This window comes from Mytilus galloprovincialis, chromosome 5 (assembly GCF_965363235.1).
Source record: "Mytilus galloprovincialis chromosome 5, xbMytGall1.hap1.1, whole genome shotgun sequence".
Lineage (NCBI taxonomy): Eukaryota > Metazoa > Mollusca > Bivalvia > Mytilida > Mytilidae > Mytilus > Mytilus galloprovincialis.
In genome coordinates this window covers 17,946,625-17,961,895 of record NC_134842.1, presented here as the reverse complement: position 1 = coordinate 17,961,895, position 15,271 = coordinate 17,946,625, and the positions used below count along the sequence as shown (strand labels likewise).

At 31.9% G+C, this 15,271-nt stretch overlaps 1 protein-coding gene across 2 annotated transcripts in view; it reads right to left on the bottom strand.

Annotated features, from left to right (window-relative positions):
* Positions 1-314: 314 nt before the first annotated feature.
* Positions 315-15,271, bottom strand: part of LOC143075301 (uncharacterized) — a 35,900-nt gene continuing 20,943 nt past the window's right edge. For both annotated transcript variants that reach the window (XM_076250674.1, XM_076250673.1), the window contains exons 5-10: positions 9,271-9,435; positions 8,709-8,804; positions 7,903-7,992; positions 5,306-5,417; positions 2,242-2,285; positions 315-1,635 (exon numbers count right to left, since the gene is read on the bottom strand). In XM_076250674.1, coding sequence (XP_076106789.1) covers positions 1,130-1,635; positions 2,242-2,285; positions 5,306-5,417; positions 7,903-7,992; positions 8,709-8,804; positions 9,271-9,435 — 1,013 coding nt within the window. In that variant the 3' untranslated portion in view covers positions 315-1,129. The remainder of the gene's footprint in view (positions 1,636-2,241; positions 2,286-5,305; positions 5,418-7,902; positions 7,993-8,708; positions 8,805-9,270; positions 9,436-15,271) is intronic.

Genomic DNA, 15,271 nt, shown 5'->3' with positions numbered 1-15,271 from the left:
CATAACTATAACAAGCTCTCTGTGTGAGGAATAGTCTTGTAGATCAGAAGTACTGTATTGGCATAAAAATACGGATTGTGTTAGATATTGCTGCTATTAAATTAAGAAACTGAAATTCACTTAAAATAAAATTTCGCCAGTGCACATATCTAATTCCTTATCAGGGTTTTACTATACCATTATTTATCTTTTCAGTTTTATATGCTCTTGAAATGTATGTCATTTTTGAAAATACAATATTATTTTAACTTTGATGCATGTCTTTCTGTTTGGATATAAAACACTCATGAAGTACCATACTATCTTTGATGATGTTTTTCAATATTCGAATGAGCATCTTACAAATATTTTTTTTAGAAAAGCTTCTAATTATTGTATTGCTTTTATTATTGACAGTAATATATACAGTCGTATTCCGACCTAAATTTATCATGATATGAGGTGATGTTACATTCATATAGTTGATGAACCATTCCAAACAGCTACATACCTAAATCTGAAAAACTATTGCAAAACATGGAATGAAAAATGTTTTCAAGTAGATACAAATGAAACGTGCTTGACATATGGTCGGCAGTATAAATATCTACAAGCACGGCTATATTTAAGGTAATTTCAGTGTATATCATGTCAAATTGACTTTTTTATATACACATTTCTTACATTAAAGATACTGGTATCCTAATCATATGACACGTTTTAAAGGAATAATCAAATGATCTACGCTCACGGCCAAACAATTAAGAAACTCAATACAAAAAATGTTTGTTGCACATATACACAAAAAGTTTGAGACAAAAATACACAAGATGATTGAGACACTAATACCTTAACTAACCTGAACAGAACATCCAAAAAAGTTCAAGCAAACTTTTTCTAAAAAAGTTGCAACTTAATCTTTAGTCCAAAGCATTATCCCAAAGGTAAAACGTTTGAAATACCAATTGAATATTCAATTCACCAATTAAATAAGTACCAGTATGACTTAAACTTAGTAACTACAGATCAACAATGATGCAATTACTATATAAACTGACCTTTGGCAGCTTAGAATTTAAAGCAACAACATATTGACATAAATACTACAATTTTAACAATAAATATTGCACATAATAATGTGTTCTCTGAATTAAATGCTCGACCTTGATTTTGAGTCCCGTTTTAAAAGTTTTTCTCGCTCAGGGTTATGAGATTCAGTCTGTTTAGCATTTTTTTCAAGCACAAAATAAACCGGCACATCACTGTACCGTTCATCTTTCGCACTAGAATCATTAATTAGTTTATCGAAATCTCCATGATCATCGGGACTTGAGTTATCGTCCCTTTGTATCGCTTTTGCTAGAGAATATGTCATATCGTAAGTTCCTTTATCACGCAAGTCTCTGTCCCTGAACAGATTACTTTCACTCCGTGCGAATCTTAATGCAGTGTACGGGTTGAGATACCCACATTCATCTGTCTCGATGTTCTCATCTGCTTCTGGCAGTTTATAGTACTCATTATTGACAGGTCTGTCGGGAAGGTTTGGTTTATAACAGTTCCCATTTTGTTGACCTATTTCTTCTTCTTTTATTTCAGAATATACAGGTTCTGGATCTACATACTCTGTTGTTTCATCGGAGCTTGAAAATTTTACTGAAATTTAAATAAAACATATCATTACAATCCATGACCTTTGAAACAGAAATAAATCAAATGATACAAATCATGTGTTAAATCTTTGGAAGATCAGACAAAAGAAAACACTGGATCTGAAACAAATACTCAAATATCATTTGACTCCAGGGAAGACATGGGATAATTTTAGTCTACACCATTAAGCCAGAAGGTCCCCAATGGCCATCGTGGGCAGTCATACAACAACTTTATAATGTCAATACAAGAAATTGTTAGGTAAATATCAATGGGACAGAAATTGCATCAAGAAAAAAGAAAGGGTCAACATGGAGTCTCAAAACAACCAGGTTGTGGCTATACAGTATGACAAGATCTCAAATAACCTGTGTCTTGCAATATGTGAGTAAATTGGAAAGAATACTCAAAGTTACATAGATAGATCAGTTAAATGTGTAATTTAAAATGTCAACGTTAAGATTTGGAGCAAATTATTTACGAAACGATTTGTAATGTAAACATATAAAAAGTTGGAACTGCAATAGATGTTCCCGTTAATGTACGATGCATTCAGTTTTACCAATCAAGACAATAACATAATTGTGTGAACATGTCAAATATCTATACCTAGTACTGATTCTTTTATTTTCTGTTTCTGTTTTCTGTGATTTCTGGAGAAAAAAGTAAATGACGTTCACGCAATAGTCGATATTTAAGCATGATATGTTAAAAATTTGTAGTTACATTCAATAGGTACTAATAATCGTAAGACTGCAAAAATGAGGCGAAACATATTAAGTAAACAGGATATTTAAACTAACAGAACAACCAAAATACAAACAACAGCAAAGTCTTGGAAATCAAATACATTCTATAGATGACAAAACTAAATAGATTCTTAATCGAAATGCAAAAATCGGTCTATTGTGAACTTTCACTGAGGGAATAGCAATTTTAGGTTGGCAATTCATATTTTATACTATAAAATCGTTGAATAACTGTAACAATGTGAAAGATAAAACATATCGCAGTGGAACCCATCGTGTTGTTTTACACTATTTCTTCATATATAAAACAAGAGTGCACACACTGAAATGTCTCGCATTCTTTACTAATCATTAATATTATGTTGATAGTCCTAAGTATAAAGCGTTATTACAACTGTCACATAAACTTAACATTAAACAAGATAGTTAAACAAAGACCAATGAACCATGAAAATGAGGTCAAGGTCAGATGAACCATGCCAGGCAGACATGTACAGCTAACAATGCTTCCATACAACAAATATAGTTGACCTATTACTTATAGTTTAAGAAAAATAGACCAAAACACAAAAACTTAACACTGTCCAATGAACCGTGCAATTGAGGTCATGGTAAAAAAAAACCTGCGGGACTGACATATAGATCATAATATATTTCCATACACCAAATATAGTTGACCTTTGGCTTATAATATTAGATAAAAAGATCAAAACTTAAAAACTTAACTTTGACCACTGAACCATGAAAATGAGGTCAAGGTCAGATGACATCTGCCCGCTAGACATGTTCACCTTACAATCATTCCATACAACAAATATAGTAGACCTATTGCATAAATTATGAGAAAAACAGACCAAAACACAAAAACTTAACTATAACCACTAACCATGAAAATGAGGTCAAGGTCAGATGACACCTGCCAGTTGGACATGTACACCTTCCAGTCCTTCCATACACCAAATATACTAGCCCTATTGCTTATAGTATCTGAGATATGGACTTGACCATCTAAACTTAACCTTGTTCACTGATCCATGAAATGAGGTCGAGGTCAAGTGAAAACTGTCTGACGGGCATGAGGACCTTGCAAGGTACGCACATACCAAATATAGTTATCCTATTACTTATATTGAGAGAGAATTCAACGTTACAAAAATTCTGAACTTTTTTTTCAAGTGGTCACTGAACCATGAAAATGAGGTCAAGGACATTGGACATGTGACTGACGGAAACTTCGTAACATGAGGCATCTATATACAAAATATGAAGCATCCAGGTCTTCCACCTTCTAAAATATATAGCTTTTAAGAAGTGAGCTAACACCGCCGCCGCCGACGCCGGATCACTATCCCTATGTCGAGCTTTCTGCAACAAAAGTTGCAGGCTCGACAAAAATGACATATAAGAAAAAAAGGACAGTAGTGAGTCAATGAGATATCAGTTACATGTAACATTGCAGGTGCTTTTGTTGTGAGTATTGTTGTGAGTCTATTTCAAAGGGTATCACCAGCCCAGTAGTCTGCACTTCTGTGTTGACATGAATTAACAATGATATATATGGTCATAATTATAAATTAACTGTTTACAAAACTTTGAATTTTTGAAATACTAAGGCTTTTCTACCTCAGGAATAGATTACTCTAGCTGTGTATTTGGCAAAACTTTTAGGAATTTTCCGTCCTCAGTGCTCTACAACTTCGTTCTTATATATTTGGACTTTTTAACTTTTGTTTATACGAGCGTCACTGATGAGTCCTTTGTAAACAAATTGCACATCTGACGTATATAATAAATTTCAAACCAGTTATCTATGATAAGTTTATTTAGATATTGCATATGCTGTCATGTGTCAATGAGATATCACAGTTAACATTGTAATAAACCTTTCTTGATGTACTTAATGTTCATTCCATCGTACCATATTTTAAACAAGAGGCTGTCACAACGACAACAAACCGGATTTATTAACATTTATTTGTGTCCTGGCAATATCACAAGAACCATTACTGATGAATGTGAAAGTGAAAATCGTCAATATCAAATTTGACCTCCATTTTGTCATCAGTATCAACATATTAAAATTTGAAAAGCTTAGATTGAATAGTTCATGAGTAAATGCAAAAACGTGAATTGAAACGCCATTTTTCAATCTTTCAAGATTCATAACTCCTGAACGGTAAAAGTCAAAATCGTCATTATTGAACTTGACCTCCATTTTGTCACCAGTAACAACATATTAAAATTTTGGAAGCATTGGTAGAACAGTTCATGCGTAAATGCACGGACACGACTGGAAACTCCATTTTTCAATCTTTCAAGAACCATAACTCCTGAACGGTAAAAGTCAAAATCGTCATTATTAATCTTGACCTTCATTTAGTTGTCAGTAACAACATATTAAAATTTTAAAAGCTTTGGTTGAACGGTTCCTGAGTTAATGCACGGACACGACTGGAATCTCCATTGTTCAATCTTTCAAGAACCATAACTCCTGAACGGTAAGAGTCAAACTCACCATTATTAAACTTGACCTTCATTTAGTTGTCAGTAACAACATATTAAAATTTTAAACGCTTTGGTTGAACGGTTCATGAGTTAATGCACGGACACGACTGGAAACTCCATTTTTCTATCTTTCAAGAACCATAACTCCTGAACGGTAAAAGTCAAAATCGCCATTATTGTACTTGACCTTCATTTAGTTGTCAGTAACAACATATTAAAATTTTAAACGCTTTGGTTGAACGGTTCCTGAGTTAATGCACGGACAACATTTGATTGCCGCCCGCCCGCCCGCCGTACATCCCCAAATCAATAACCGACATTTTTGTCACAAAAATCCGGTTAAAAAGTGTTTTATTAAATACGTATATATATATGTGTTTATTTAAATTTATTATTGTTATCCCAAAGTTTTTACTTACCTTTCTCTTAGGACAATACATGTAATTAATAAAATTGTAAGTATGGCTAAAGACAGAACAACGGCTATCAATATCGTATGACCCTTTCCTAAGCCTTTTTTAATATTACTTCCTGAAAAGAAAATATACTCGAATTAGTTCCACTACATGTTAATTTGCTCATTGTAAGCATGTATTCATGTATTACAGGGCATTCTCTTTGAAAATCGTAAAGAGTTTTGTGGAACCCAGTGTTTATCATGCGATTGCTGATGTTTGTGTAGAGTATTGTAAGCTGTCAAAAACAAAGACAGTGTATGTGTATAATACAGAAAAGTACTTATTTTTCTTTAAATGTTATTTTCTGATCCTTAAGAATCTTCTGTTCTTAGGTTTTAATATTCTATGAAAGTTTGACAATGTTAACAACATCAGGAAAATTCAGACAAACGAAGAAAGGGTACAAATGTACAGGAAATGAATGACACCTTCAAAAGAAACTTTTTAAAGTATAGACAAACATATCCATGACATGAATACGCCAGAACAACAAGAACAATAATTAAAGACTACACCAACACGTTAGGCAAACTAAAAGTTGTCAAACTATAAACAGTTCCAAAAGATGTAAAAGGGCAAGCCAATAAAGTAAAATATTCGTACATCAATGATACCATCATCAAAGCACTATTTTGGAAGTACATAACAAAATCCAGAAAAGCTAATCATAGCGATGTATCACCTGTAAAAAACAATCAAAAACGAAAGGGAAATTGATCAGTTGACAGGAAAGGGAAAGGAAAAGCGGAAATATTAAACCAACAATTTCAACAATTTAAATAAGTATGCATAATTGACCTATCGACATCGAAAATAAAAATAAAAAATACATAAAAGAATCTATACTTAAACTACAAATAACATCAAAAGTTAATGAAAACAACTTAAAGATGTAAATCCATCTAAAGCATCTGGACCAGACGGTATACCAAACAAGATTTTGAAAGAATACGTGACAGAAATAGAACCAGGCCTTAGTGCTATCTTTCAAACACCAATATACACTGAAATACTATCTGAATACTGGTAACATGCAATCATTTCGTGTGAATTCTAAAAGGGAGATAAGACCCTTCCTAAAGTTCCAGCAAGTCTCATTGTCATCTGTATTTTGCAAACTACAAGTTCACGTCATATGCGAGCAGACCTCAAAACATCTTAATAAGCATAGAGTATTTACATAGCTCATTCATGGATCTGGCTAATTGTGGGAAACACATCTTTTTGTCATTTGGCGTGATTTCATGAACAAATTCGACGACAGCATTCAAAATGACATAGTACGGAACTGTATATTGTCCGCTAGTCTTATGTCACATAAATGACCTCAAGGACACTGAAATATATTGCGTATAGCTGCATGTTCGCTGATGACGGTTTAACAAATCAAAACAGAAAAAGAACTATTTTATGAAGATTTATCTAACCTACTAGAATAGGCACACAACTGGTAAACGTGATGTAATGCAAAATGATGTTACATCTGAAGCATTAAAACAATAAATAGAGATTCTTTACACTCTATTGACAAATCGGATCCTACAATAATTACAGAAAAAACCTTACTAGCAGTTAAAAAATAAAATGTAAAGTCAACTACACACATAACAAATGTTGCCAAAAAATGCACACTCAATGTTTCCTAGAGAGGAACATACGGTACTGTCCACTGGAATGTAAGGAAAATGGTTGCTTGTCGTGTGGCAACAGACGATATCTCACTTGCCAACAAAAACTGAGTGCTCAAACATTTACTTTCCACTCCACTGGGTATATACACTATATATGTCAATGTATCCTGCAAAACCAAGAATGTTGTAAACCGTTTTCAGTGTCTGTGTGGTATGCAATATGTTGACAAGACATTCAGTGTCTATGTGGTATGCAGTGTGTTGGCGAGAAAGAACAGTCATTCAACGAACGCATGAATGGTCATCGAAGTGATTGCACCAGCAAGCCCTACCTTCCCATTCGTTTTCGTGTGAAACAACCTGAGCACGCCAAGGCTGATATCAAAAACCTTACCATCATTATATTAGACCATAACGAGGATAGATCAAATGCCTAGTCGGGAAATTTTTGGATATAAGAAAGTTCTTGACAGTTTTCTCAAGAGGGTATTAATGGGGGAAAAATATAATAAGTCACTACTATCATTTGTTTCCTATAACTCAGTTTAAGTACAGGACTCCTCATAGTTTTAAGGAATTTATTTTTTCCCAAAAAAAAATATATATTGAAAAAATTAACCAACGTATTGATTAGTGATGATTTGTAAAACGATTAAGATTTCAGTTTGACAACCATATTCCAAGATACGAATCAATTGATATCTAACTGATGAGGGATATTAGTTTTCAGAAATATCTAAAATTTGTTCATGATTTTCCTTTTTTGGTGATGCTTTTATAGCTTACATATTCAAAACGGTACATGGTTTGTTCATTATTACAGACCGTTCAGTGACCTGAAGATGTATACGTAAAAGTCCTTTTACGCAGGCCTCAAACGAATCTCATTGGCTATTGAACCACTTTTTGTATAAATAGTTTACGTACCATGTCCTGCTGCTAATAAAGCACAACCAGGTTCATTTGAGCAATTTCCAAACTGTTCACATATGTCACAAGGACGGACTGTAGTTATATCTATTACAAAAAATAGAATTTCAAATAATAATACTTTTTTTTATCGGAAAGTTGTAAATCACAAAAAAAAGAGTTAGGAGTCTTGACATAGTGTTTAATGAAATATGGTCTTAAATAAATTGTTACATTATCCAAGCATAAACCTACCTACCAAGTTTCCAAGTGGACAATAGTAAATAAATCTGATTAAGATACAGACAGAAAAATACAATTGCATGTTATGTGAAGTAATTCTTAGCCTACATGTTTTAAGCTTTGTTCCATTCCTTAGTTAACTGTTGGATATATTACAGTCCCAAATTTCCCTTTCGCTGAATTATCCTTTTCTATCATACGATACACAAAAATAGGGGGAAAATGGTATAACGAACACTACATGGTGTGATACGTCCAGAAACCTTCTATCTATATGTAACATGGTATACTCTGTTGACGAACTTTTGATAGACAAATTGACGGTTAACTATTATATCTTCCTACGTGTGTGTAATATACATAAGGTCTCTACAATATAGGTCACGGTTATCTTTTTTCATACGTTTGGCCAAAGTTAAAAACTGCATGAATATTCTTATATTTCGAAGTAAAGTTAAACTCGCTTGAAACATGCATTTGACAGTTTTTATATTGAGCATATCTTGTTTATTGATGGCTTTATTTCAAGGAGAGTAAGATTTTCTCTTAACTGTCGATACAAAAACTGTGTTACTACGTACTGTATTTAATTCCATTGTCAGCATCAGTTGCACCTATAACTGTTGAAGGTGCAGAACTCTTCCCTGTTGACTGTGGTATTGGTGTTGTACTTTGGTCTGCAGAAATAATTTTATTTGAATATATCTATACATCATAATATAAACGTGTTGATAAGTAAAACTTCAACTTAAGAAAATGCATTGATTTCTATCTATAATGAGTGCTGAAATTGTGATACATTTTACAAGTATTCTCTTTAATTAAATAATTATCCTTTAATCATCAGTTAACCAACTTCAATATGTTTATAAAATGTTTTTTTTTTATATTTTTTAATATTAATTTTAATTTTCATTTTATTTTAATTCTGATTTTAACTTCAATTTTATTTTGATTTTGTAATTTTGACAATTGTTTACGTTATGCAACAACATTGGATTATACAATCATTCTACTAAAAAAAAAAGTTTTAAAATATAATTATAAAAAAAAAAAAAAAAAATAGAAACTTAAGATAAGGAATTTCATAATAAAAGTATGGAGAAATTGAGTCAATTACAACGCAATGAAAAAGAAAGCTACCTTTGTTAGACACAGTAGACTTATCATCCCCATCCCCTTCTTCGTCGTCTTCACAGGGCCTTTCTATGCACTTCTTGCATTCTCCAGTTCTGCGGTCACACTTTTTGAAGCCTGGACAATCACATTTATTCAAACAACCTAGACCGTATGTACCTTTGGGACATCCTTTAAATATATTTTGTGAAGATTATAACAGAGCGATCATAAAACATACTTTTCAATCTGAATCGTATGCGTATAATAAAATTGTATGATATCACTTCAATGTTTGTGTCTGAATGAGCTTCATTCGAATATTATATAAGAAGATGCGGAATGATTGCCAATGAAACATCTATCCACCAAATTACTATGAAAACAACTCTAGGACAATTGTATGGTCATCAATACCATACAATAAAGTAAGTTATAAGAATTAATGTCCCTTCATGACAAAATATCGTATTTTGCTTAATATCATTTTCATGTTATCATCTTCTATCTATTTGCTATAGTTTTGGAAGCAAAAGAAAACAACACAAAAATTGTTATAAATATTCAAGAGAATATCTCCTATAAAGAGTAAAAAGATTATTCCGTAAATGGCAACTCGTTGAACTCGAGATCTGCAGATCTTATGTTTGCTTCCAAGTTTTTTCTATTTTCAGTTCCACTCTAGTCTACTATGGTTTCGAACAAAAAAAACACAAAATGGAAAACAACATCAGGAAAAGGGAACAGCTGACTGGGTGTGAAGGTATGTATTGCTACACTACGTTAACCGTACATATGACCCTTCCTTTCTTGCAGTAAAACGAAAAATGCTTGATATAAGAATACTTTTTATTCTCTATCTTGACTACTGTGTTGTGTTATGTTTCCTGTGCAAACCATGTCCTCACAACACATAGGCATAAATTTAATAGAGGACTCTTACATTAGGAAAGTAAAAATTCAACAGACAACGTGTGCTAAAAGTTCACAACACAATAGATACACAAAAAGAACGTTGCATAGATAGCAGTTTCACTGGGGTAAAGCTGATGACCGTAACTGCATTCACGGTCATCCCAAGATGTCGGATGAAAAATTAGGTCAGTTTCTGTATTGTCTGTTTAAGTGTTTCTATATCATTTTCTTTACAAATCATACATTGAAACGATGTAAATTTATAAAAGAATCACTCGAAAATCACTAATTACTTCCGAGAAATGTGCATGAAACGGGAAATTCGATTTGAAAAATTCGTTAAGATGACCGTAAATCATAATCAAAATATTTTCAAGATGACCGTAACATAAAACAAGGATGACCGTGATTGGTAAAAAGATGACCGTAACTTGCAAAGGATGACCGTAATTTGTAAAGACTGACTGTAATTTATATAGGACGACCGCAACTTATATATGGATGACCATCAATTCTAAGAAATATCCGTATTGTATTCAAAGCTTTTTTGTTGAGTTTGTCGATCTCAATAGGGGCACGGTTAGCGGATATAAATATGTTTCATAAATTTCTTTTTTTAAACTATAATATAATTGGCCATATTTAGGATTTATAACAATGATAGTAAATTGCATATTTCTCGTAAACAATGAAATATTTATTGATATCGACGTTAAAATTTTAACACAAATCGACAGCGATACGACGAAAATTTGAAGAAACATGAATGTGTCCCTAGTACACGGATGCCTCATCTACACTATCATTTTCTATGTTTAGTGGACTATGAAAATGGGATAAAACTGTAATTTGGCATTAGAATTAAAAAGATCATACTATAGGGAAAATGTGTACTAAGTTTCAATTTTATTTAACTTGAAGCTGGACAAACAAACAGACGAACGGACGAACGTACGCACAGACAAGAAAAACATAATGCCAATAAATGGAGCATTAAAAACATTAATAATACATACGAATATTTGGTAATCGAGCCCATGTGTATGGTTCCAGAGGAAGCAGATTAAAATCTTAATTTGTCTTGGTATATGCAGGCGGAAACACTTTTGAAATAGAACAAAAGAATCGAAGCTCTGTATGTATCGAGAAAGCGACAAATGTTAACTGTAATGTTTGTTATAGTAACAAAATTCTAAAAAGTTAATAGAAACAAATAAAAGACAATTTTCTTATTTTAAAAACACCATTTGCATAAGTTTTCAATGTATCTATTACATAGTAATGCAAAACAATAAGATATCAAGTCGACGACATGGTTCTTATCGGGACCTTTTATAGCTGACTATGAGGTATGGGCTTTGCTCATTGTGGAAGGCCTTACTGTTACCTATAATTGTTAATGTTTGTGTCATTTTGGCCTTTTCTGGATAGTTGTCTCATTGGCAATAATACCACATCTTCTTTATTATATATAGTATCGTATCTATAAGTTGGATGTAGAAAATGCATAACCTCCGATTTTTTTTATCACGGACGGAGAACATATCAATCTTATAGTTCAGAAATTTTAGTGTCTGCCCTTCCATTATGTGAATCAAGAAAAAATTCCCCAAAACAGGTAACGATTGTATCGAAAAGAGAAAAATCGAGTGCACCTTTTTATGTTAGGGCATGTTTGGGTGTATATTTTGTCTTTAAAACGTACAAAGCAAGAGTATTTTATATAGCATCTCGCTTCAGATTCAATCATTATTATATATCAAAGCTACAGGTTGACTTTATAACGTAAAAAATGACAGTACGAAAAGATGAAATATATGAGTCAAGTGAGATACCTATCTAATGAATCACAAAAACAGAGTAGGTGTGTTCGAATAGCTATTTTTTTCTAAAAGTACTTGACGACAGTCTTTTAATTTGGATGATGAAAATGGATATCTTCGAAAAAATATGCTTTTCTTGTGTGTGATAACTAGGGTTTATAATCTTCAACCACTAAAATTGTTTAGTCTGCCCTTCCACGAAATATTCATTTAGAATTTTTTTAAATGCTTAAGAATTTTCAAAAATTCCATCTGACATCCGAACAGACAATATTTTTAAGTTGAATCAATGCAGACAAGATCATTAACTAATGCTCATTAGCTAGTAGATACATTTGTCTTTTAAAATATAACTGACATATAACGATCGATCGTAATGGTGCTATGTGGATAAATTTATCAGTTTTCAAGAGCAAAATTGGCAGAGCGTCATCCCTACAATGGCTTCCATTTCTACGATTGTGAGCATGAACTGGCGTAATGGGGAGACAATTTTGAAGAAGTAGAATCCTGACTGTATGAATAACATTTCTGTATACATTGTATATACAAATTGACAACGTTCCGCCTTGTGATACGCTTTTCGTACAATACTATTTTAAGGATCTACTTTGCTGGAGTTCACCTTCACTAGTTTATTCGAATGATATTTTCAAAAAAATTCTGTTATTTTATTTGCACGACAAAATGAAAGACGATATAATATCAATGGGTGTACATGCATTTTTTTTTGGCATTTTTAAAAATGTGTATTTATTATATCTCATTAAAAGGAATCCCAGAAACAAACAAAAAACTTATGTCGAGCAGTTGAACTGTGCACCGCATTTTTTTCATTATGCTTGTAAGGTGTCATTTTATCGCGCTTTTGTAGCATGTTTTCCCTTCCTGTTCATTTGCATGTCTTTTGGCAAATTCATTTTAAAAATTAAACACTCTACTGTAAATAAGATACATATGGTAATCTTTGCATTTGAAGCACGTCTTATTTTCTTCTACCTTTAGGATAAAACTCTCATATTAATATGTGTATACCAACACGATTAATCATTTGATACAAAAAGATAGTTATATAAATACGGATATTTCTTAGAATTGAGGGTCATCCTTTAAAAGTTACGGTCATCATTTACAAATTACGGTCATCTTAAAAGCAGTTACGGTCAGCCTTGTTATGAATCGCTGATTCTGTTACGGTCATCTCGATTGTGATTTACGGTCATCTTGGCGATTTTTTCAAATCGAATTTCCCGTTTCATGCACATTTCTCAGAAGTAATTAGTGATTTCCGAGTGATTCTTTTATAAATTTACATCGTTTCAATGTATGATTTGTAAAGAAAATGATATAGAAACACTTTAACAGACAATACAGAAACTGACCTAATTTTTCATCCGACATCTTGGGATGACCGTGAATGCAGTTACGGTCATCAGCTTTACCCCAGTGAGTTTACAAACACTATGTAACACGATGTATTCCCGTCGTATTGTTTTATTCAAATTAGTAAATTTTCAAAAGTATCCTCTCCAATCTTTCATGAGATATTCATCATTACTGTAAATTGGGACAAAATTGTTAACTTTAATTTTTTTATAAATTCACATTTTTTTTTAATTTGTGTTAAACACAACGTTACCTTAAATATTTTTATGTCACCAGGTTAGGTGGTTTTCAGAACAAATGTACAAACTATAAATCAAATATAAATTTTGCAACTAAATCACAAAATCTGGAATATTATAAACAAAGTATATTAGGCAATAATTTCAAACTAAAATATACTCAGATTATTGCTGAAGAGTATATATATATATATGAATGTGAATGAATTCACGATTGAATACATTTTCTAATTTGTTAATTGTGTCATAATAAAGCTGTTTTCAGAGAAGGATATTCAACTACAGATAACTAGTTTGTTATTTATATGCTTATTAGTATCATGAAATATATGCTTATTAGTATCATGAAAAATAATAAACTATTCCGTGCGTTCATTGATTTTGCTAAAGCCTTTGATACTGTTTGGAAAAAGCGTCTTTTGCATAAATTACGTATAAATGATATTAAATAAATGAATAAATAATATATTGTAGATTTAGAACGGGAAAACACAATTTACCCATTGAAACTGGTAGATGGAATAAAATTGAACGTAACTATAGATATTTTAATTATGTCAATGTAACGAGATTGGTGATGAATTTCATTACATTTTGCAGTAAAGCTCTTTTCAAATTTTCGACCACAATATTTGGATACTTTTTTCTTGCACAGCATTTATATACTAAAGTTGGAAAACCATTTCAGTTAAAATACAAAAATAAGTTAAAAAAAAAAAAGCTTTGCAAATTTATCAGAGTTTAACCGTTATAACTTTTCAAGTAAGTTTTCCTGGTTAATCACCACTCTTCGCCACTACTGTTTATTTTATTTTATTTTTTCATCTCATCTTGTCATGTGTGTTTATGTTATGTTTTAACTTTTGATGAACTTCTTTGTACCATTGTATCTATATGGTGTTGAGAAATCCTAATCTCGAGTTTAGAGCCAATTCCCCCTGCATTTATTTAAATTCAAAACAATTAAATCTATACTAAAATTAACAGTATCACAACTCCTTGTGGGTAGCTATATATAGTAAAGAGTTAATAACATCATACACATGATTTGCGACACTTTTCACAAAAAAATTCGGAAGGGTTACGCGGAACCCAGTGTATCGCTTACTTTTGCTGTTAATCGCAGACTCAACAAAAATGAGGAAAAACATCAATAAAAATTTCCCTCTCGATACTGTCTTTTGATTGAAAGAAGCTTTCAAGTTTTGTAAAAATCCAGGATAGTTTATGAATCTAATAAATGTTTTATAAACTTTAACTGCAGACTGTATGTAATGTTAACTGGAAGAAAAACTAAGTCCATTTATAAGTAAAATACGAAAAAAAGTCGATTTTTTTTTACAAAATTTACTTCTAAATAATATCTTATGATCAGAAACAAGATTTTGTCCAAGTTTGGTAGAAATCCAGGATAGTTTAAGAACATTATAAAAATTTTAAAAACTTAACCACAGAGTGAATGTTTTGTTTCTGGCAAAAGAACTAAGTCCATTTATAAGTAAAATACGGAAAAGTGGATATTTATTTTTACAAAATTTTCTTCTTGATACTAACCGATTGTAAGTGATAAATTTGTCCTGGTAAAATATGTCTGGGCGGGCAAATATTACTAGTATAAAAAGTCCATGTTTACAGAGTTTACTAGTATATTTAGTCCGATGTTAG